The sequence below is a fragment of the Hylaeus anthracinus genome, unplaced genomic scaffold, assembly GCF_026225885.1.
Source record: "Hylaeus anthracinus isolate JK02 unplaced genomic scaffold, UHH_iyHylAnth1.0_haploid 3, whole genome shotgun sequence".
Classification (NCBI taxonomy): domain Eukaryota; kingdom Metazoa; phylum Arthropoda; class Insecta; order Hymenoptera; family Colletidae; genus Hylaeus; species Hylaeus anthracinus.
In genome coordinates, this window is record NW_026535284.1 from 16,053,515 (window position 1) to 16,076,242 (window position 22,728).

The 22,728-nt window shown below is 37.3% G+C and overlaps 3 protein-coding genes across 6 annotated transcripts; 1 reads left to right on the plus strand and 2 right to left on the minus strand.

Moving 5' to 3' along the window:
• Positions 1 to 590: 590 nt before the first annotated feature.
• Positions 591 to 6,837, minus strand: LOC128894342 (2-Hydroxyacid oxidase 1). 3 transcript variants are annotated; one of them, XM_054155999.1, is made up of 9 exons: positions 6,408 to 6,837; positions 6,095 to 6,233; positions 5,876 to 6,027; positions 1,703 to 1,958; positions 1,505 to 1,633; positions 1,296 to 1,428; positions 1,103 to 1,219; positions 911 to 1,022; positions 591 to 825 (listed from the first exon to the last, which is right to left on the minus strand). In XM_054155999.1, the coding sequence occupies exons 2-9, from the start codon at positions 6,226 to 6,228 to the stop codon at positions 758 to 760; spliced, it is 1,101 nt and encodes a 366-aa protein (XP_054011974.1). In that variant the 5' UTR covers positions 6,229 to 6,233; positions 6,408 to 6,837; the 3' UTR covers positions 591 to 757. The 3 variants fall into 3 exon arrangements, with proteins under 3 accessions (XP_054011974.1, XP_054011973.1, XP_054011975.1); XM_054155998.1 differs by having other exon boundaries at positions 6,095 to 6,837; XM_054156000.1 differs by lacking the exon at positions 591 to 825 and having other exon boundaries at positions 905 to 1,022; positions 1,310 to 1,428; positions 6,095 to 6,837.
• LOC128894340 (N-acetylgalactosaminyltransferase 6) lies at positions 2,413 to 5,838 on the plus strand. Its single transcript, XM_054155997.1, has 2 exons — positions 2,413 to 2,883; positions 3,106 to 5,838. Exons 1-2 carry the CDS (start codon positions 2,677 to 2,679, stop codon positions 4,732 to 4,734), a joined length of 1,836 nt encoding a protein of 611 aa, XP_054011972.1. The 5' UTR covers positions 2,413 to 2,676; the 3' UTR covers positions 4,735 to 5,838.
• A 1,159-nt stretch (positions 6,838 to 7,996) lies between the features above and the next one.
• LOC128894339 (probable ubiquitin carboxyl-terminal hydrolase FAF-X) lies at positions 7,997 to 22,488 on the minus strand. 2 transcript variants are annotated; one of them, XM_054155996.1, is made up of 30 exons: positions 22,397 to 22,488; positions 20,859 to 21,071; positions 20,487 to 20,751; positions 20,171 to 20,396; positions 19,950 to 20,084; positions 19,721 to 19,877; positions 19,319 to 19,645; positions 18,954 to 19,211; positions 18,774 to 18,872; positions 18,430 to 18,707; positions 18,133 to 18,334; positions 17,689 to 18,018; positions 17,271 to 17,605; positions 16,925 to 17,165; positions 16,719 to 16,856; positions 16,281 to 16,550; positions 14,441 to 16,200; positions 14,151 to 14,324; positions 13,942 to 14,083; positions 13,555 to 13,859; positions 13,212 to 13,462; positions 12,788 to 12,963; positions 12,507 to 12,703; positions 12,302 to 12,429; positions 12,073 to 12,239; positions 11,731 to 11,996; positions 11,423 to 11,658; positions 11,148 to 11,350; positions 10,773 to 11,038; positions 7,997 to 10,677 (listed from the first exon to the last, which is right to left on the minus strand). In XM_054155996.1, the coding sequence occupies exons 2-30, from the start codon at positions 20,922 to 20,924 to the stop codon at positions 10,530 to 10,532; spliced, it is 7,746 nt and encodes a 2,581-aa protein (XP_054011971.1). In that variant the 5' UTR covers positions 20,925 to 21,071; positions 22,397 to 22,488; the 3' UTR covers positions 7,997 to 10,529. The 2 variants fall into 2 exon arrangements, with proteins under 2 accessions (XP_054011971.1, XP_054011970.1); XM_054155995.1 differs by lacking the exon at positions 22,397 to 22,488 and adding an exon at positions 21,215 to 22,241.
• Between the last annotated feature and the right edge of the window lie 240 nt (positions 22,489 to 22,728).

Sequence of the window (22,728 nt, forward strand, 5' to 3'; positions counted from 1 at the left end):
AACGCTCGACTCGCCATCTCGCGGCCGGCCAACGCCCCGTAACTCAACTGACAATGAGTGAGTGTGAGAGAGAGAGAACGCAACGGTGTGCGACAAGGATAGATAATTCGAAAATCGCGGCAAACGCTCGACTCGCCATCTCGCGGCCAACACCCCGAAGCTCAACTGAGTGAGTGTGAGAGAGAGAACGCAACAGTGTGCGAATAGATCTATCTTTGTCGCACGCCGTTGCGTTCTCTCTCACACTCACTCAGTTGAGCTTCGGGATGTTGGCCGCGAGATGGCGAGTCGAGCGTTTGCCGCGATTTTCGAATTATCTATCCTTGTCGCACACCGTTGCGTTCTCTCTCTCACACGCACTCATTGTCAGTTGAGTTTCGGGGCGTTGGCCGGCCGCGAGATGGCGAGTCGAGCGATTGCCGCGATTTTCGAATTATCTATCTTTGTCGTACACCGTTGCGTTCTCTCTCGCACTCACGCGCATAGGTCTATCCTTTATATATTCACTTGTTATTACAAAAACGAAGAATTATAAATGACTTTTTTAATAATGTGGTGATTTTTTTTCAATAATAATGGTGCGACAAGGATAGCCTATTTGTTTTTTTATTTATAATATATATATACAATTAATAAGAAGATATATAAATGAGTTGTTTACATAGATTGTTTACTTTTTATAAAATGATTTTGAAACGACCATTACTTTTCGATCTATTTTATTATGATTAAATTTCGTTAATATTACATTCTTTTATTACAGCCTACTGTAGTAAGATTCATGCTTCACCATATCCTGCGTCACATCTTTAACCGATCTACAGCCTGCAAATTGATTGATATGTTTTACCAAATTATTGTATCTATATAATGGAAATATAAAGTTTGCAAACTACTCGATTGAACTTACCTGTCAATGCAAATGCCAAATCTATTTCTTTTCTAAAAATTTCTAGAATGTGCCTCGCACCTTTTTCCCCCGAATGAGATAAACCCCACAATATAGGTCTACCAATGAATACCTGAAGCAAAAGAAATAAAAATGAATCGAAGAATGTAATGGATTTGAATTTTGTAACTGTATTTGTCCTAATTCGCTTACCATTTTTGCACCCAGAGCGAGCGCCTTAAATACATCGATTCCTTGCCTGATACCTCCATCCATGTAAACTTCTATTTTCCTGTTCACTGCTTTGACTATTTCTGGCAACGCTTCGATCTAGCAATCATACGTTGTTTCCATTACCCATGTTTAACACACATCAAAGTTTTATTTTCAAATAAGAGTAACAAACCGATGCCGGAATACCATCGACTTGTCGGGCGCCGTGATTTGAAACAACAATTGCGTCTACTCCACTTTCGATAGCTAAAAGTGCATCTTCCGGTGTTAGAATTCCTTTTAAAACGATTGGCAACTTTGTAATACTACAAAAGATTGTAAAATAAAATGAGGATTCGTTTTGAAGGCTCGCGATTATAAACCATAATATTTCCTTCCAACCTCTTAACCCATTTGACATCCTCCCACGATAAAGAGGCATCGAACATATTTGTAACATACTCGTTCAACCCAGAGCCATCCTGCGCAGAATTTACTTTATTTGACAATTCTCCATCAAAATTTTTTAATCTGAAAATATTCAAATAATGTACTTTATTCGAGGAAAATTGTATATTGTTTCAACTATGGAAAGAATACCTCAGATGACTTGGAAGTACAAATTTGTTTCTAAAATCGGCTCGCCTATCGCCAAACATCGGTGCATCGATGGTAAGGACGAGTGCTTTGAAGCCGGCACGTTCTGCTCGTTTGATTAAATTTGAAGTAACATTACGATCTTTATATATGTAGAGTTGAAACCATTTTATTCCTTTTGGCGCTGCTTCAGCCACTTCTTCGATGCTACTTGTTGATATCGTTGATAACGTGTAGATCGTGCCTGCTGCTTCGGCGGCTAAAACATTAAAAATTTTTTTCAATTACTATAAACTCCAACTTACGCTTGGCATTACTGAAATTCAGAAATTATATTCGAATATGATGAAAAAGAATGTTCAAAGATAAATAGAATAGAATAAATTCGGCTACTTTGAAAATACACGAGTGTTCACACGAATCATTTACATTACATACATCAAGTGTTTGATATGAATCTCAGTACTTGTTACGCGTATTAAACGCTCGATGTAAACTAACTTTCTATTTAAGAGAGAGTGTCTGGAACTTGTACAGTTTTCCTATTGCAGGCAAACGGTAGGAGCGAAGCAAAGAAACGAGAAACGATAGGGAGAGCCGGTCAAAATGTTCTATCATATATTGAAACACAAGGTGGGGCAGTTTGATAACTCGTTTACATTTAGAGGTAAAAAAGAATGTTTATGCAAGATAAGCATTTAAAATGTTCGTACATGTTTAAAGCCGATGTGCTGGAAACTGTTTTCCCAGCATCGAATGCGACCCACTTGTCGAGAACCGCTTCGATCTCGGGGGATCGATCCTCAGTCGACGCGTGGCAACCGTGTCTGTCTCATGTATTTTATCGGAACACTTTCCATATCACAGATAACAGCTGATAAGCTAAATTTCCTACACATGAGGTTAGTTTCGAATAGATAGTTTGGTAAGCTGGTGGGGTTTCGTCAAGTGTCGTTACACGACATGATTGTTTCACGATGATGAAGAGGAATGTGATAAGCCTGATAAAGTTCTTCTTTCTGGCGGCTTTTACCGTTTTCCTGACCGTCGTCGTATTTCGGTACGTACGGACATCACCTAACCATGAAATCGCAACACCGGCAGCCGTATTCGTAGCTATTGAAGATGATAGTCCGAAAAATCAAATCGATTCCAGGCAGAATTTCAACGAGCATCTCTATCAGGTATGGGTTAAAGACCTGTTCGTTGGTAATGGTTGATGCAAGTGAAACAGGTTTAGCGATAGCTACCCTTCTGCATTCCGCACAGTACCGTATGATTATTTTCACGCACCCTGATGCATGAATTACGACGATATTTTATTTATAAAAAATATTTTAAATACATAAAGTTCATTTAAAATTAAACCGATGCTACAGCATAACGTTTGAATCATTTTTTATTAGGATGACCAAGACAAAATAGATTGGCATGATTATAAAAGAATGGAAGAAGAAGCAAAAAGAACAGGAACGGGTGAGCATGGGAAGCCTGCATTTCTGTCCCCATCTCTCGATGCACTGAAGGAAAAACTATATCAGGTAAACGGCTTTAATGGGGCACTCAGTGATGAGATTTCATTGAATCGTTCGGTTCCTGACATTAGACATCCAGATTGTAAAAAGAGGAAATACTTAAGAAATCTTGATTCAGTTTCTGTGATAGTCTCTTTTCATAACGAGCATTTTAGCACTTTAATGCGTACCTGTTGGAGCGTTATTAACCGTTCCCCACCATCTCTTCTCAAAGAAATAATATTGGTAGACGACGCTAGCACTAAGATGGAATTGACCAAGACTCTGGACGATTATGTCGCTGAACACATGCCAAAAGTTAAGATCGTAAGATTACCAAAACGTTCTGGATTAATTAAAGGCCGATTGGCTGGAGCTAAAGTTGCAAAAGCAAAAGTACTCGTGTTTCTAGATTCTCACAGTGAAGCAAACGTCAACTGGTTACCACCTTTGCTAGAACCTATCGCGCAAAACTACAAAACTTGTGTCTGTCCTTTCATTGATGTGATAGCTTACGAAACGTTCGAGTACAGAGCCCAAGATGAAGGAGCAAGAGGAGCTTTCGATTGGGAATTGTACTATAAGCGGTTGCCATTATTACCCGAAGATCTTAAGAAACCAACAGAGCCATTTAAGAGTCCAGTAATGGCGGGTGGTCTCTTTGCCATCAGTGCTAAATTCTTTTGGGAGTTGGGCGGATACGATCCAGAACTAGACATATGGGGTGGCGAGCAGTACGAGTTATCGTTTAAAATTTGGCAATGCGGAGGACAAATGTACGACGCTCCTTGTTCGAGAGTGGGTCACATTTATCGAAAGTTTCCTCCTTTCCCTAATCCAGGCAAAGGGGACTTCTTAGGAAAAAATTACAAAAGAGTAGCAGAAGTATGGATGGACGAATACGCGGAATATATTTATAAAAGGCGACCGCATTTGAGATCGTTAGATCCTGGAAACTTGACAGAACAGAGAAATTTAAGACATAAATTACATTGTAAGCCGTTTAAATGGTTTATGGATAATATAGCTTTCGATCTCGTCGAGGTGTACCCTCCTATCGAACCGGATGACTTTGCATCTGGAGAAGTCCGTAACATGGGTGTGCCTGAATTATGTCTCGATTCAAAGAAACGAAAGAGAGATGGTTTTGTAGTAGTCGATATTTGCATAAAAGATAATCCTAGAATTCAAGGGGAACAAGAATTTCGACTGACTTGGCACAAAGATATTAGACCAAAAGATCGTACAGATTGTTTAGATGTTTCTAGAGGAGACACGAAAGCACCTGTAACATTGTATCCTTGTCACGGAGGCCAAGGAAATCAGTTATGGCGTTACAATGTTGAAAAACAATGGTTAATGCATGGTTATTCGTCAAGGTGCTTAGATACTGACCCGGCGAGCAAAAAAGTCTTTGTAGCAAATTGTGATTCGGCATCTCCTACGCAAAAATGGAGAATTGAAAAAGTAAATATGAAAGCCATTAATAACTGGGATAACGTGGGACCCAAACGACATTGATTCCTTTTCTTTCTATACTGCCATTATTTTCTTAGTCTCTATTTAAGCAATTCATTTCCATTAATGTGTACATACATAAACCTATTTCCTTTTTATTAACTAGTCATGTAAAATTGAAATTTTTAATTCCAATATTTTCCATCGTACGATGGAAAAATGTATTTTAAATTGTAAGATTATTTTAGAAATTACAGAAAACGTATGTTTCTTAACATTTCTTGCAACAGTGTTTCTCGAACGAAAACCATCGAGGAAGAAACTACACCTATAAACTGAAAAACTTTAGACTATGGAACATTTGAAATTTTATTTATAATATAACGTAATAAGAATATCGTGAAGCTTGAGAAACACTGCTGCACGGTATTTCTCCGTCGCGAAATCGTTTTCATGCATTTATACCGATGTAAATATTGTACGAACCCTCTGTTGTGCCTTAAACATATAGCTGCATTTAGAATTACATATTAATTATAGTTATTACTTTATCAAATAACTTCGCTTTAATGCTCAATTTTTACCTACGACAGAACTGATCGACTCGTAAAATTTCTTTAATGCCAAACTGTGAAACAGTTAATTAAGTTTCTTGACTGACAAACCGAATACTTTTATAATATACAACTAAATACAAAATTAATCAATCTTTTCTCGTACATTATTAAAATAAATTCTGTACAAACTGTTCAAAGTAAACCGGAAGTTCCATGTACGATTGATATACGATTAAGCAGCAATAATTTTTTAAGATATTTGCGAACATATCAATTCTATGCACGTATAATCAAGCACAGACCACTTGAATAAAACATTTATACAGTTTACGGCTGTACGTTATATACATTGTTTAACATTGGTACGTACATATAACGTATAAGGAAAAATAAAGTAAAAGCATCTATTTTATAAGAAAAGAAACATATCATTTTTTTTTTATCGAACTTTACTTTGTTGTATATCCACTAATATTTCTACACCACAGCGTTCTATAAAAATAAGAAATTCGAAAAAGGTTCTATGCAACTGTGATCTCGGCACATTTTCGTTACTGCAACTATTTTTGTAAAGCGTTTGTATGATTTAATAAACAGTTTATTAAATCTATGTATGACATCTAAAGAATGAAAATGTTTAAACTTACCTCTTACGTTCGCACATTCACCATCAGGGTGTGCCATACGTTGCATTGCCGACGGCGCTACTCCTAATGGCATCGAGATCCTTTCACCTAAAACGACGGTACTTATTTCCCTCTTGGACACATCCCTTAAAAACCGGGGCCGTATCCTGAATCTATAAAATGTCATGATTATGTAGAAAACAGTAAATCTTTCGTGACATTATTCTTTTTTAGAATTACTTCCTGAATGCCTCGATGTTCAGTTTTAAACTGTATTCTTCTCCAGCTCCAGAATTATAATAGTCCCTGACAGAGCGTGACAAGTGTCTTTGGGCGTACGTCTTGTAGTCTTCTATGCAAACGAATTCAGCCATATTTTCTTGAAGAGGAAACGTAGTTTCGAATTATTTACAGCACATGAAACCAATTTAACACGAATTAAAACTATTTAACTTGCGTGCACAACGATCGAGATGTTGAATTCAAATCGAGATCTCTGTACAGTTCGACATGACACTGAAGTAATCAAGTCAGAATTTCGTCGTAGACGTACGTTTCAATAAAATCAGTGGTTACACAGTGGGTCAGACTATTGGCAAACGATTGCCACCGATGCGGAATAGTGCCGATAACCCTTCAATCGGAGCGTGCCCACTAATATTGCTGATAAAATTGTTTGTTCTGCTTGGCTTGATATTATCCCTATTTATTTCCGTGGAATTAATGAAAGATGAGTGGTGGCTTTTTCTCGGATGAATCGTTCTCTTTATACCCCGAGAACTCGTCGCGATAGCGTAATTTAAAAACGCAAACGCTGAAAGAACAATATAGTCGTTGTTGAGTCTCCTTTTTTCGGAAACGCATAATTCAAGATCAAGTTCATAAAACTTATCTAAATTGTCGGCTGAATTACTCGTGTAAACGTTTACGTAACTCCGTCTGCTGACTGGATGAGAATTTAATTATTTATCTATGGAATTTTTCTTCGTTCTGTAATCATACACGAGTGTCGTAATTTTCCTCAAACCTCAAACATTTTCTTCTAATTGGAAAAAGATTACTGTTATATGAAGTTCGGAGCAGCGCTTACGTGACTCATTAAATGAAACAAATGTTTGACACAGAAGGATTGTATTTCGTGTGATGGAGCGCAAAGGGGTTCGGCAATGAAATCGGCACGCGTGTAAATACATTGTCCGCTTAACGAGGTAGTTGAATCGGTGAATCGTTCTTTCGTCAAAGGCAAATGAGAAACGCGGGCACCAAAAACGATGGAAATAATGTTCGACGATGATTCTACACATTAAAAATACTAATAAAACACACGATGCATTTCTATAATACATACAAGTATCGTTAAAGAATCATCATTCTAAACAGGAATATAGTAAAACAAAGAGAAAGAGAAAAATAAAAACATTTCGTGAAATGCGCTACGCTACTAAATAAACGAAGTTAATTAATCTCCTTCCGTTTATTTAATTTTACTGACTAGAGCGTCGATCGAGTGAATACATAAAATTACGTTGTACAACTAAAACTAAAACGGACATCGACGGGGAACTTTGTTGTTATTTTTCGTTTCGTTCACGTTTTTAAGAAAATTTTTCCCGTTTAAATTCGAATTACTAGTTCTTTTCCGTTCGATTTCGTCCTCGCTTATAAGCATACAACTGTACAGCGTTGGGTATACTGTTATTCTTCTTTTCAATGCTTCATATACATTTGCCTTTGATTCTTTTATTCCTGGCGTCTCTCGACAAATGTGTTTGCATCGATCGCCGTCGCTCGTTATCGAGATTTATAAATATTCCTTTTTATTCTTGTTATTGTTCTCTCCCAATGACGCTCCACGCAAAAAAAAAATGGTCGCAGTCGTTTCTCTGGTCATTACGGAAATCGGAAATGATTACCGCATTAAAGATGGCCGCCAATCTTGATCGACTCTCGTTGATCTGTCGTTTTCGCACAGAAATTTGTGATAATGAGAATGCACGCGCTCGATAAAATTCACGATAGTTTGGACAGTCAGTTGATTGTTTAATTAGAACCATGTACTCGGCTGTCACATCGTCTCGTGTAATTCTCACTTCTTACCTCTCTATCGCTCGTTTAGAAAGAAAAAAGAAAACTAATAAAAAGTAAAGAAACAAACGATACCATTGCGTTGGTTGTACATGCACTATAACACAACAAACTTTCGAGGTTCGACGCGCATCAATCTTGACATTTGATTCTTCAAAGAAATCAAGTTATTATGTATGTATACAATATGTATATATCATACAAGACGTGTGTTACGCTTACTTAGCGATACAATTAAATATTAAATAATTATAGACTACATTCTCTCGTTAACAAAAAGAAAGAATTGAACTTAGCATACAGTCTGTGTACAAAAAACCAGGATTTACAATAGCGTACTAACCTCAATGTATAATAGGAATATAATAATTTTTATCACATATAAAAAGCAGTTGTATATGTACATATCTGAGTAAGATTAGGTACCATTATCGTTATTATTATTATTTAACCGATAGAAGCTATTATATAATTTGGTACACTGTTTAACGTGGATATTTGATAAATACGAACAATAATCAATATGTCGTTATTTCCTGGTGTCTTGACATTGTCGTTGGTTTTCTCATCGCACGAATTCCTATGTATACACACGGTTCGCTTTATCCTCATTACACGTGACTTTATTTCTCTTTTTTCCCAGTTTTCTTTTTTAGTATTATTTATATATATAATATCTATATAACACATGTTATTCAATAAGTCAGAGCTATGGCCAGTTCATAAGTTTAAGAAACTGTCCGATCGCAGTCACGCTCGTGTCCTTTTTTTTTGGCTTTTCTTTTCTTTTTCTCTTTTATTAGTCTGTTTTCTAAATTCGTTTTCTCACCGACTGAAAATTCAGAATTGCTTTACAATACTGCGAAAAGACCACAGCTCTTTTCTCAACGATGGGATCGTACCATAGAACGATACAAATTAGCGTTTTACATTTGCTCCATACCCTTTTTGTTACTACCGTCACGCTTTCTTCAATTCCTATTGTTTGTAAAAATTTGGACTTCGAACAAGGCTCGTCTTTTTCGCGGTACCGCGACCCCTTATGCTAAAACCGGACACTTCCTTTTCGCGATATCTCAATATCCATCGTTACGGCATTAACCCTCTATTGCATAAATTTTATTTTAAATTAATAAATAAAAATTATATCTTGTTTTTTTCCTATATGCATAAATACATCAATACTCAAAACTAAACGATAAGTAAGCAAACCTGCAGTTATTTGACACTCGCAAAGAAAAAACATGAATAAATCCTGTAAAGTGTTCTCGGTGAACTTTTTAGGGATTGCATTCGGACACATTATGCAATACAGGGTTAAGTTAAAGTTATCCCGTCGTAGCTCGAGTTTTCATTTACATAATTCATTAAACAATCGATTCTGCACCGCGTATTTTTGACGTATCTCTTGCGTAGTTCCGACAATTCTATTATTTAGCTTTTCATAAGTAGTCAACGTAACAGACAAAAATAGAAGCAATCGAATTCGAAGCAACAACTCGATCCTTAAACATCTATCTAAGAATACAAATGGAGTCGCACAATATCGAAGGCACAACTCTTTCAAATTGAATGAACTGAAAGAAAGCACACTAGGAGGCATCATTGGTGTATGTCTAAATTCTTAAGCAGCGTAAATTCACTGCACAGAGAAATGACTTTCCTTCTTTGATGCTCGAGATTAAGTACAAGGAAAATTCTTCTTCCATGTGTGTATGTGTGTATGTCTGTATTTGTGTATGTATGTGTGTATTTATTTTTAAATCGTCTTTTAAAAGACTAAAATAGTGAAATATCAATAGTTGCGTAGTTTTTCTTTTTTCTGTAGCTCTGCTCTTTCCAATTAAATCGTAAACTACTGTACTTTTAGCGTTATCTTTCGGTCGTTAGAAAGTTCCATTTTAACGTTCTTTTTTATTAGTAACAAATTTACATAGGCATACGGAAACTTACGTTCTTTTATACCTTTGTTTTCTATTCGGCAGAGACGGGATTCCATAACACTATTCGCTATACATTTATACAATCTTATCGTATTCCTACACTTGAATTCGTATGCATTAATCGAGGCAAGTCATGATTCCACATCTAAATTGTTTCTTTTTTTCTGTTTTTATCTTTCGCTTTCGTCAACCTCTTTCAGAGATTTCTTCCTACCAAAACGTCCTTTTTTTTTTTTTTTAAATTTTAAAGCCAAAACGATCATGGATGCACGAAACGAAGAATACATGGTACGTTATGTGTAAGAAAAAATCACGAGAATTAATTGCCTCCACCAATACGTAGAAATTCTGTTCTTAATCGTAATCGCCCTGCTGTTCTATCATCCAATCTTCTTCTTTTCTCAATAGTGCAAATGGCTATACCACATAGTATCGTTATGAATTGTAACTGCCCACAGTAAAAACTGACGGATTGCAAATGCAAAGTTCGTGAATACCAGTTGCAAAAAAAGAACAGTTTTGCGAGTTTATATCTGTACAGGTGCCTCTACCGTTGGGCACCAAGCTGCTGGCGCAGTAACATCTAAGTATTTTGAAATGGTTTCACCGAGACAGCAACTTGGTAGAACGTCAGTGTTTAGCGTTCATTATGGATCCCGGCTGGTATTTTGTGACGACTCACAGTTCTGTGGGCTATGTAACTGGTGAGCTAAAAGAGAAGTGTGAACTGGAGATGGTGCGGGCTGTGGTTGTTGTTCCTCCAGCATTTGCTGTATTACAGTCACATCAGGATAGCTATAAATAAAAACGAATAAAATTAGTAAACGATAAATCCAATAAATAAAAACCGAATCAAACGAAAACGATGCATAACAAGTACGGATCCATACCCTAAGGACATCCATCCTAGATTACGACCTGATCGTAATATTACTCTATTCTGTGGTTGATATTTCTCTGCTTCTTCCGCGCAATCTTCACTTGCGTCTTCCACTTCTGGTTCCACATCGGGGCATAGTTCGCATGCTCTCTCCAACGTCTTTCTTGCACTGTTGCTACGCTCCAATACATAGCCATTTGTAGAGTCATTCGACTGCGCCGGCGGAGACCAATTACTGTATGCATGAGTGTACGGAGCCGTAGAAGCATATGGTCTCTGAAAATCCAAGTAATATCCATCGTTAATATAAATTAATAGTCGTCGTAAACAAATAAATGTATAGACCAAATTTAATAGCTTTTCTTCATCGTTGTTGACCACTTACTTTTTCGAGTTCTTCGTGGAGCCAGTCAATAGCATGTATCCACTTCCTCTTCAATTCGGGACTGTGGTGTAAAAGTTGGTGTGCAGGTCTGCATTTACTGAAAAGCTGCACCATGCATTTGATGCACTGATAGGCTCTCTTCTGATAATGATGTTTGCTTCTTTGTATTATTTCGAATAAACCTTCCCTTTCGTCTGGCACACCTGAAAATATTTACATTTCATCTTTAGATACTAGTTCGATATGGTAATGAAACATGTATTTAAAATGTGTACCTTTGAGTGCGTTGTGAACACGATGCGTCTGCCATGAATCCTCCATGAGAAGCATGGCGAGTAATAATTCTGTGTGATGTTTCAGTTCATGTGTGAAAGCAAATCCAATCTGCCACAACAATTCACTGAGCACTGTCCGTGATAAGTGTGGATTTTCCCAACAACAATATTGTAGTAACTTCACTGTATCTTCAGTGACGTTAACATCGGCGTCTTCGATCAATTTCTTCATATAACTGTCAACAAATATATATTTTATTTCATTGGTCACTGGTTCATTTACAATTTGCTCTCCGAGTGACTCTTACTTGTTTTTGACGAATAAGATATCTGCTGCCTGCGGTTGAATAGGCATTAGATATTCATTCTGGCACGCAGGGTCGCCATATGGATTTGGTAGAGGCGCTACTCCTGACTGTGCATGACTCGAGTGTGCTTTCGATGATACATCGCAGCAACGTATCAACATACTGACTACTTGGTGCAATTTTGTTAATTCAGGATACTGATACTTTATTGTAGGTCCTGGTCCTTCGTCGATTGCGACTAACATAAACGTAACCGGAACATTCAACTACAATAAAAATAATAAAAGATACAGTTTACAAAATAGACTTTAGTTCTCGTACTACGAATAACAGGTTACGCACCTTAAGCAACTGAGCCTTTTCAGCAAGACCAAGTGAAGCATATGTATAGAACAGAGAAAAGTAGTGTGGTAGGTGACGTCCATGATCTGAGATTTCACGATGAAGTAAAGAAAGAACTGCGTGCAATAAGTGATCGCTGAGCGTCGCCGTTGGGTCCAAAAGTATGGCTGAAAGTATCGAAAGTTTTGTCAAAAACTGTTTCATTCGGATATACTACGAAGAAACTTACTTGGTGCGTTTAAACTAGGTGGCACGCATGGCCCATCCTGAAGGGAAACGTGTGCAAGAAATACCAAAATTTTGAGAAAAGCTGTTCGAACTTCTGTACTCGGACAGCTCAAAAGGTACTCGCAAAATCTAAAGACAATGAATTATTTTTGTTAAATATCGACAGTCCTTAGAATCATGCATACATACTCAAGAAAACATCGTACCTATGTGGATGATTAAATAGCACGTTATGAGCAAACCAGGACCGCACAGATTTACTACTGCGCAAGTGGTGACAGACAATATCGTACCAATCCGTTGCATTACCGCGTAAAGTCTTTTTAGTATGGAAACCTGTATGAAACAGGAATCTCGACGCTAATTGGACAGACAACATAGCAAGTTCTTCTTGCTCGGAACTCTACAATAACAATGGTAAAAAATGAACATAAATTGTTCGTGCGTGTGAAGTTGAAAAAAGCTAACATTTCCTGAATAAACTTACAAGTTTCTCGTTCATATTTTGTCTATTGATGTTAAGAGGATTGCAAGATACGAGTTTTTTAATAAATTGAAAATACTCTGCGCTAAACTGGTTCCGATTATGCATGAACTTTATGTTTTGTTTTCTGACACTATATTCAATAGCGGGAGGCATCTTCATAACTCCTAATTTCGTATCTAAAAGTCAAAATATCTGTATAGTATACAAATTTAATTTGGATTAATACCGCAAGCGAATTATCGTTCCAATTACGGGGTGATCTAACAGAGGTAAATCTAAAACTGGAAATAGAATTTTGTTCGAGGGATGAAAGATCACTCGTCGTTGATCCTTCGTTCGATATGGATCTCGCGATCGCGCGTCCGCGAATTTTTTTTTTTTCCAATTTCGCGCTAATTTAATAGATAATATAAATGATACTCACACAATGATAGTTCGTTAACACTTTTCATTAAAGAATTTTCCTCCACGTCCAATCTGGTATAAAACAACATATAGGCGTTCCACCATCGTTTCTGTTTTCTATAACTCATCCGTTTAAGCATATGATCAAACACCTCTCCCAAGTAATCGCCACCATAGCATTGAGATTTCATTTCTTCCTCTTCCTCCATTTTGCATTCCGTAACATCGCCATCGTCGAATTTATACCATTTGGCAATACCATCGCTTTGTCTAACAAACGAAACGTAATATTAAAGCTTCATATATATATATATATATATATTTTAGTATGATACAACATTATAATATTAACATTATTCTACCTGTGTAAAATATAAGAATAGTAATGGCCTCCGCTAGCCTGACCACTATGTACCACAATACCAGTCAATTGATATTTAGTACAAGTTCCTTTCATCGACTCTTCGTAATCACAGTCTATAACTTCTCCCTCCACTTTAGCAAGTCCAGAAACAGTGTAGGGTTCCATATCCAAATCTCTTGGGAATTCAAAGTAATCGTTAAATTTTATAGCGCAAACTCTCTCAAAATCGTATTCGAATCTTTTTAATTGGATAGCTAAAACAGGTGGCAACTTCTTGACGCATAATCGTTTCACAGTTACGACCTGTAAGAAATATAACAATTAATTATTTAATTAAGCAAAATTGTTCATTTAATCATTAAGATAATTTTGTGAACAGTACTACCTTCTTGTTACACTTATCGCAATGATAAGCATCTGCTCCCTCTAGCAATTCTCCTTTTACATACTGTTCAAGAGAGTCCAATAAATTGCTATGATTCCTGATATCCACGCTTATCAAACTGAACGGCTCCTCCTTGGAATATCTGAAGATAATGTAATGCGGTATTACAGTTTACCGAAAAAAGCAAAACGTAAGAATTAAGAAGGTACCTATGAGGGCAACCTTTGCAGATTTTCTGATCGCTGTATGAACCACCAAGAATCCTACTCATTATCTGTTCATGTCCTAAAGCTTTCAATGCCTCATCTAAGCTTTCCACTAGGCTCATGAAAAATTCTACGGCATCCTGTTGTTCCCTAAGATTTACAGGTTCACCCTGAAGTCTGAAAACACAAAATATCTCAAATACCAATGTAACAAAACTTTTATTGTATAAATTTGATTGTATGCAATATGGATTCCAACCACAACACAAACCAGATTCGACTTTTTCACTTACTTAAAGTGTTTCCAAAGGCCTCGGGGTATATAATATTGTAATTTGCTATAAGCCAGATGACCAAAGATTGCTTGAACCTGCTTTAAAATTCCGATATTATATTCCTTTCTGGATTCGTCGGCACCACACTTCTCTTCGTTTGTATCGTTATCGTTTGCTTCAATCGTTTGCTCTCCTTCGATTCTTTCTTCGCCCGAGAAATCTTCGTTCAAGTCTGTCGCTGCACCCTCCGCGGCCAAAAGCCCGATTCTTATACTCTCGACCATGTACAATTGTTGTAATACTGAGTTCATGTAGCAAGTGGCGCCTGCGTTCTTCAGACCTACAAAGCCCTTTAACGGCCTAAGTCCAACCGGTGGCAGATAGTCCCACTCCACTAGCGGTTCATCTCTTTCCGAATAGAACATGTCGGTGAGCATTATGACTAGAAGTTTCATATTAGGTACACAGCCTATACAAAGACCTACGAGTAAATCGAACGCAGCACTGGTCGACTGAGGCGTTGTGCACACTGGACTCGCTTGCGTGGCACTCAACTCCCCAGTACTACGAAGTTGCAACATGAGACGCGATGCAGGGAATACGAAATCCTCGACCAATTCTTTGATTAAATTTGCGCCGTGTTTTTCGTCTGAACCTAGTTCGTATTTCTTGTTCGGCGGTAAGAACGCCAGTAATTCTTTAGTGAGACCAAGGTGACCTTCAAGAACAGCTTCGTCGATTTGACTCTCACCAGTTTCTTTGACGTTATCTCGGACCTTCTTCAGCCACGCTATCTCGATATTCAGTAACGTTTCGGCCGTCAAGAGAGGGCATCCCGACATGTGAGCGAAATTTAGTAACCTGCACAATAGCTGAAAGTATTCGTGGCTCTGTTTCGCGTGTTCCATGACGGTGGTGTTTAAAACGGAGAAAAGCAACGTTATCGCGAATAATAACGGCTGATGACCACTACTGTACCACGTCGATATAAGAAAAAATTGTTCTGCTGCAGCCATTCTGACCACCCTCGATGTACTCAGTAACACAAGATCAATCAGAAACGTGTGCCACATTTTGTCTCTTGGTAAAGACTCTAGCGCTGTTGGATTCAGTACCAAGGCAATCGTCAGAACTTCTAATGCCTCTTTGCATACCAGAACGTCATTATTGTCCGGATTATTGAACGCTTCCTTTTCGTTCGTTTCGTGCAGCGTATGAAGCATCTCGACGGATGCGTTTATATTGTTCAGATTACCCGTGGATGCTGCCCATGCTAGCCTAATTATGGCACGAATGGTTGCTACGTCCGGTAGCTCCCAGGATAGGGCTTGCATAAAAAGCTGCCGACATTTGTCAGATTCCGTTCCCCCACACAACATCCGACGCGCTAAGTGTTGGGCTAACTTTGCTGCTACGCTTCTCAACATGTACTCGGTGCTCTGATTAGGGACACTTTGCAATGCCTGTTTCAGAACCGCCACAGGACTTCGATTGTTATGAGCATGATTATCATGATTCTCTGAAATTCCAGCTTGCTGCACTTCGTCCATTACGCAGGCCATCACGTTACCCACTACCGTTAGCAAAAGTTTGCACAATTTCAACACTGTTAAATAGGCTGCTCGTTTCGTGGTTTCATCGGCGTTTGGTAAAAACTTGTTTTTAGTTAACATTTCGAGGATAACGCCAGCCTCACCGCTCTTAATGAAATTGCACTGAAACTCGAATGCTCTTTCAGACATCGGATCCAGAGCTGGCATTAACAAACTATATAAAACCTGAAACATAGAGATCAGTTACAAGAGCTCGTTTTCAAGAGCATGACAATTGATAGTTAAGAGATGGTAAAAATTCTAACCTCTAAATTGTATAAAACTTGGCTAGGACTTGCAGTAAAAAATAAAGAATCTACTGTGGTATTTTGTTCATTACAAAGAGCATTATCTAAAGTGTCGTCGTCCTTACAGTGACCGAATAACCACTGCAATCGTGATACAGTGAGTGTATCTGGTGGCACCAATTGTAACAGATTTCGTGCACCATCGCGTAATTGCGCGTGTTGAAGTGTACATCCAAGATCTGACAATTGAAAGAAAAACGTAGCGTATTGCGATCTTTGCGATATGACCTATAAAAACATAAAGTTACAGGTTCAAAAATCTTGTAAGCCCTTCAAGTTCGTATAAAGATGATGAAGCAAATATTTAAATAAAACATTCGAAAATTAATTCAAAATGTATAATGACCAGTAAAATTAAAACATTATTTCTTCGCGTATAAAAAGAAATTAACATACCACACCAGGTAAGCTATTTTCTGCCTCTACGTTTGGACCATCATATGGATGATGTGGAGAACTGGTAGAGCTATCCGAACTGCTATCTGGCGAACTTGGCATGTTACTGTTTACTTGACTCAGTTTTACAGACAATAGCTGGACGAGAAGTTATTTATTTGAATATTATTATACCTTAAAAGTGACAATATATTATTAATACAAACCATTTTATCTCTTAACGGAGCTTGGGAAAGAAGCTTCCTGTCGTCCGCGGGCTCCAAGGTTTCTCCATTAAGAAATAAATCAAGTTTAACATTCGATCCGTTTGCTTTAATTCGGCGTAGTATCTGTCGTCTCAACGATCCCAAAGTATCATTACTGTGTGTAAATACATCTATGTCATCTACATTACGACCAGGATTTGCGAAACGAATGGTAAGAGACAGATGCTTCCCACGAGCTGCTCTGTAATCAAACACGATACGTCGTTTTCGTTATACTATAAGTTAGGTAAGGAACATTCGAATGATTTTGCAATTAACATACGCTTAAAATGGTGATTATATATACCTATGTAATGGCAATATTCTTCGTTCTACTGGAAATGTTGAATCGCACTCGTTTATATATTCTTGTAACACCTTCATGACACGGCACATTTTCATGGCTTCCACTTTAATTTTATTCGACATTTGTTCCTCGCGTTCCTCTTTTCCTTCAAGGTACACTTTACTTAAGATAGATACAGTGTCGTAATGTGCTTTCAATCTATCCATGCATTCCCCTATGTATGTTACATGAAAAGCTAGAACCGAAGAGTGAAGTCGTGGTCCTAAATTAGTATTTACTTCCTTTAATAGTTCTATAGCTCGATTTGCAATTTCCTCGGGGCTATTCGTTACCACCTGAATAAATAAATACACGAGCGAGATAATAAATGATATTATTATACTCAAAATGATTTAATTAATATTATGATTTTACTCACTCGCCACAAATAATCTGTGCCAATGAGGTCAACGTCGTCCATGAAGAACGTTCTTCTTTTTAGTTTCAATTTCCCCTCTTTAGAATTAACGGCTTTGAAAAATCTCTCGTAACATTTAATACCGCTTTCCGTAAGTAATGTTGGATCCAGTTGCAGTATATTTTTTTGGAAAAAATCTTTATTTATTGCTGGATCAAGATCCGGTTCGTCTCCCATTAATTTGGAGAACCACTTAAAGCAAGCTTCACGATCGGACACAAACACACCCTGTTCTGCTAAACACTGCCAAATTTGTTCAGCTTGATCCTCGCATAACCATAGTTGACCATCCTGATGGAAAATATACATAAATCGATTATAAAAATTCGCAGGTCAGCACTCTGTTACTACCAATGCCGAGTACTTTTATATAAATAATAGGCAAATAGATAAATCGTGACATACTTTTAATAAAAAACGAAGAAAATTAAGCCTTTCTTGCACTTGCATAATGTGGTTGTAGCGACTATCGGGCATGTAAGTATTCGCATCAATGTCCGGATTTTCTTTGACCAATTGTCGCGTTTTGTTCATATAGTTTGTTAAACTGTTAGTTACAAGAATTACTATCGAGTGTTCTGCTTGAAGTCGTTCTATAACATCTTGCCTAAGTAATACAAAAACAAGAAGTAAAATACAATATAGAAGAAAGCAAGTATCTTCGGTCCTGAAACGGAATTATCCAACTTGAAATGTACATACCTAAAATGTAAATGGTGACCCCGAGGACCATGACCTACTATGTTAGGATTTGGTTCGTACAAGCAACATATTTCTCGAATTTGTTTTAAGGCGGGTAGAGCCCACTTATCGCCACTCTTCAATTCTTCCACACATTTGTCTAGCCAAATTGTCTTTTGAGCATCTCTTTCTTGCGAACAAGAATAATCAAGAATTTTTACATGAGCATTTAGTGCTTGATCCATAATCTCTGTAGGCACCTCATCGGAATGAGCCAAGTTCCAAAAGAGAGTTAAAACCTAATTTTAAATTTTACGATTAAATTTAAATAAAACTATAAATTACATTATACAAAATTACAAAACCTTATGTGCCATCACACCATCCTTATCATCTTCCGCTAGTCTTCTGATTAATTCTAATAACTTTTCTCTTTGTTTCTTATTAGCAGTCTTCCAACTCATCTGGAATGAGGAAAATCTTAATTAAGTTATAATAATTATGTCAATAAAAATAACTATATATTCAAAAGAAATATAAAATACCTGAAAACATTCAAAAAGATGATCAAGTTGTTCAGGGCTAAAATCCCAAGCGAGTTTGGCTAGTAAATCATGAACATTTTTCACAATTGCTTCATGTTTTCCAGCTTGTGCCGCCCAAACAGCGTCTAAATCTTCTAAAGTCAGTGCGCGTTCCTTTATAATAAAGCGTAAAATTTTTTCCAACTTCTCAACGTACTGAGGCTGATGCAACGAATCTCTCAAGACAATTTCTAATACTCCGTTTTCTTTTATCCATTTCTAGATAAACAGAATGACATGAAAAATATTTACACGGTTAAATAATGTAGAGCAAACAAATATAATCTTCTATTTAAGTCTAATTTAATTTCCCAAGTTTAACTTACAGCCATACGTTCCGCGGTAAGCCATTCTTCTTCTTCTTCGGTAATCGCATTCCGGTTATAATAAAAACTAACGGTGGTAATTACTTTATTTACTTCATTCAAAGCATTCATTTTCCCATTGAACGAAGAAATTTGCAAAAGTCTCAATATCATTTTCAGTCTCAGAATTTCCAAATTTTTAATCATCTCGTTTTGTTGTGGTACTCGCGACACTAAGCGTTTTGCGCTTTTGATTATGGCTGATATCGCATCGTTTTTTGATTCATTTTTTGCCTCCTTCTTTAATTCTTCATCAGTCAAATTATTCAAAATTACAGGCACCATTTCCTGTACATGAACAAATGTGTTACAAAACAATATATTCAATGTATTAACAATTGAAGCAAAACCTAAGATGCTTACCACAATAGGCATGAGATATTTAACTATTGTGTGTACAGTAAGTAGTTCGGAACACAAACCGAAAGGTCTGATTAAAGCATAAATAACTGGTACTGTTAAATTTCGGCCACTCTGAAATCTAGAGAGCAGAATTTCAAATCCATTAAGACTTCCAAACCTGTAAAACGAGAAACATTAAGATCTGAATACAAATCGCAAAATCATAAGGAGAACATCACGATTCGTTTACCTATTTATGAGGTCGACAAGCCAACCACGAGGGCTTCTTGAATCGGATGGTGGACGTGCATAAAGTTCTTCATCGGGAATATCACTGCTAGGGGGAACAGATTCCGAAGGTCTTGGAGCATTAAATGTGTGAAATCTGAAAAAGAACATTAAAAATTGACACTCAAATGAAACCTTTCGGCTCGCATATGAAAATATTTATATAACATAAATATAACTCACTTATTAAGAGGATTAAAAACCATCGCCAGTAAATCAAGAAGAGGAAACCAGTCCTCGTCCAGTTTCAGGACACATAGTTCCACTAACCGTTCACAGTTTGCATTAATACAGTTTTGAATATTCAGTTTCCAACTACTTACTGCATCGTCAGTCAATATTTTGGTAAAAGAAATTGTGAGTCCCTCTCGAAAAAAGCGCTGACATGCTTCACTTTGTACATCAATTCCTACAGAGAGTTATGTACAAAATTAACATTGTTTACTCAAAGACATCCATGAAAATTACTCATTATATATATATATATATATTTAACAACCTTTTTTACAAAGATCAATACTGGCTTGCAGCAGGCACTCTAACTCTTGTTCTGGCAGAACTGGTACAACCCAGCGTGGACTAGATATTTTTTCATGAAGAATGTTGAGTTTTGCTATGGGAAAATCAGGCTCTCCCTGGAGTTGATTACTATCCTCTATCGAAGTTAAGGTATCATTGGTGCAATCAGTTTGTACCACATTCTCTGTGAGTTGAAGTCCTGACATTGTGTCAGCCAATTGTTGCGGACCCGGTGGGCTATGCATCTATTATATGATCCATGTTAATTATAAATATAAATTTAATTTGTGTAAAAATGATTACAAATACTAAATGTATGAACTAATATAAAAACTATATTACTCCTATGTACCTGTGTACTTTGTTGGCTGTCAGGAGGGTCTATGCCTACTCCTTGGCCTCTTGTGGCAATCGTCATTTTGCGTGCTCCTTGCTATATTCCAATTATCTCAATACCTCTTGGTCCAATAATCGCACCACCAATAAGAATCATTCAACTCATTCACTGACATTAAATATAATTATACCCTAAAGGCCTTGTTTGAATAAACTATACCTACATTATCTGAAACAGAATAACAAAATTTCATATAACATTAAGTTTTCTCTACATTACTCGATGATGCTTTAAGAATGTTTTATATAAAGTGCTTCTAATTTTCCATTATTTCCTTAAATTTTATTTTAGTTTATGAAATTACTACATACATATATAGGAAATCAATTTTTGTCTGCTTTCCCAGGAAACACAGTTAAACTTCAGAAAACGAATTTGAAACCTGGAAGTACTATGCAAAAGTGTTAGAAATACAGCACACATTCTATGTGCAAAAAGGACATGTGTAGAATGTCGAATGACAACTAAATTTGATATGCACTGTTATCTCTGTATGTCTGTGTAAACTTTTTGACAAAAGAAACAGTATTAAAACGAGATGCTATACAGTTTCTTTTTTTACATCATTCGTGTTCGTTTAGTAGAAACGTCAAAAATTCGGTACATAGTAGTTACGGGTCAACGAGGTCTAAGAAAAAATACAGATAACGAGGGACGTGTCGCACGTTCGGTGAATCGCATGACAGCATGATCTTGCTAAGGTTTCAACCGACGAATTTCGCATCGTTTGTGTTCGGGCCAATCGAGAAACGATTCTTTCGTGAAACTATAATGGTGTCACTCGACCGTACGAGGAACTAACACCGATAATCGCGTTCAAAGAGAATTCTATCCTATTCTTTTTGGGGAGAATTTCGCGAAGCACGAAAGGTACGATGTCATGTCGCGAATTATTACTCCGTTTCGCTCCCTCTCATTCCCGGCTCTCCTTCTTTCGCCTAGCTCTTTTTATTTCACGGGTGTACCGTCGAACACGTACCGAGAGCTGTCAACCGTCAAAAATTTGAGCCAGAAAGCAAACCGAACCGGCTAACTCTCTGTCGATGAAACACCATCATCAAGCAAAAGATATCGCGAGAGATCGTCCCGAAATTGCGCGAAAATAACGTCTACGGCGTGCTCACAAAGGGACCAACGACGGACCGCCGACGGAAACGTAATCACGTATTATACATACGCGCACGATTCTTTCTCTCGCGTTAGATTTCTTTCGTTAACAAGATTTTGCTAAAACAATCCCAGTCAACCGGTATCTATGTAATTTCAACGATCCACGGTGTTCTGGGAGCAACTATTTTCGCCCCGTTCACTCAACCGGGCCACCTCCGGACAAAATGGCGACCATCCTAACGATTAGCACTGCCGTATTAAGAAAAACCTTTTAAATCTTCTGCTCCCGTTTAAATACCGATCGGATAACGTTTCCCAGTGTCACAGACCGTTCTTCTTATCACTAATTCACCTGTGAAACTTCTCAACAAGGAAAAACGCACCTTTACATAGTAAACGATGGTAGAAATATTTGTTGCACTTTTTGACGTGACGTTATGGAACTTGATGGAACTCACTGGCGAATCTGTAAACACGGTTGTGTTACGGCGCTACGATCGTCCCTCGACCCTCGAGTTAAAACGACCGCCGTACCCACTACTATCTTCACGATGCTTCTCTTTCCTCGATTATTCAATTGTGATCATACTTACTTCTTAAACTTCATCTTTTATCTTAGAATTCATTTATCGTTTCCTTAAAACGGTAGTTTATATTTTATTATATTTTAGTACTTTATCATGAAAGGACACGTTACATCGAAGATTCAAATGAA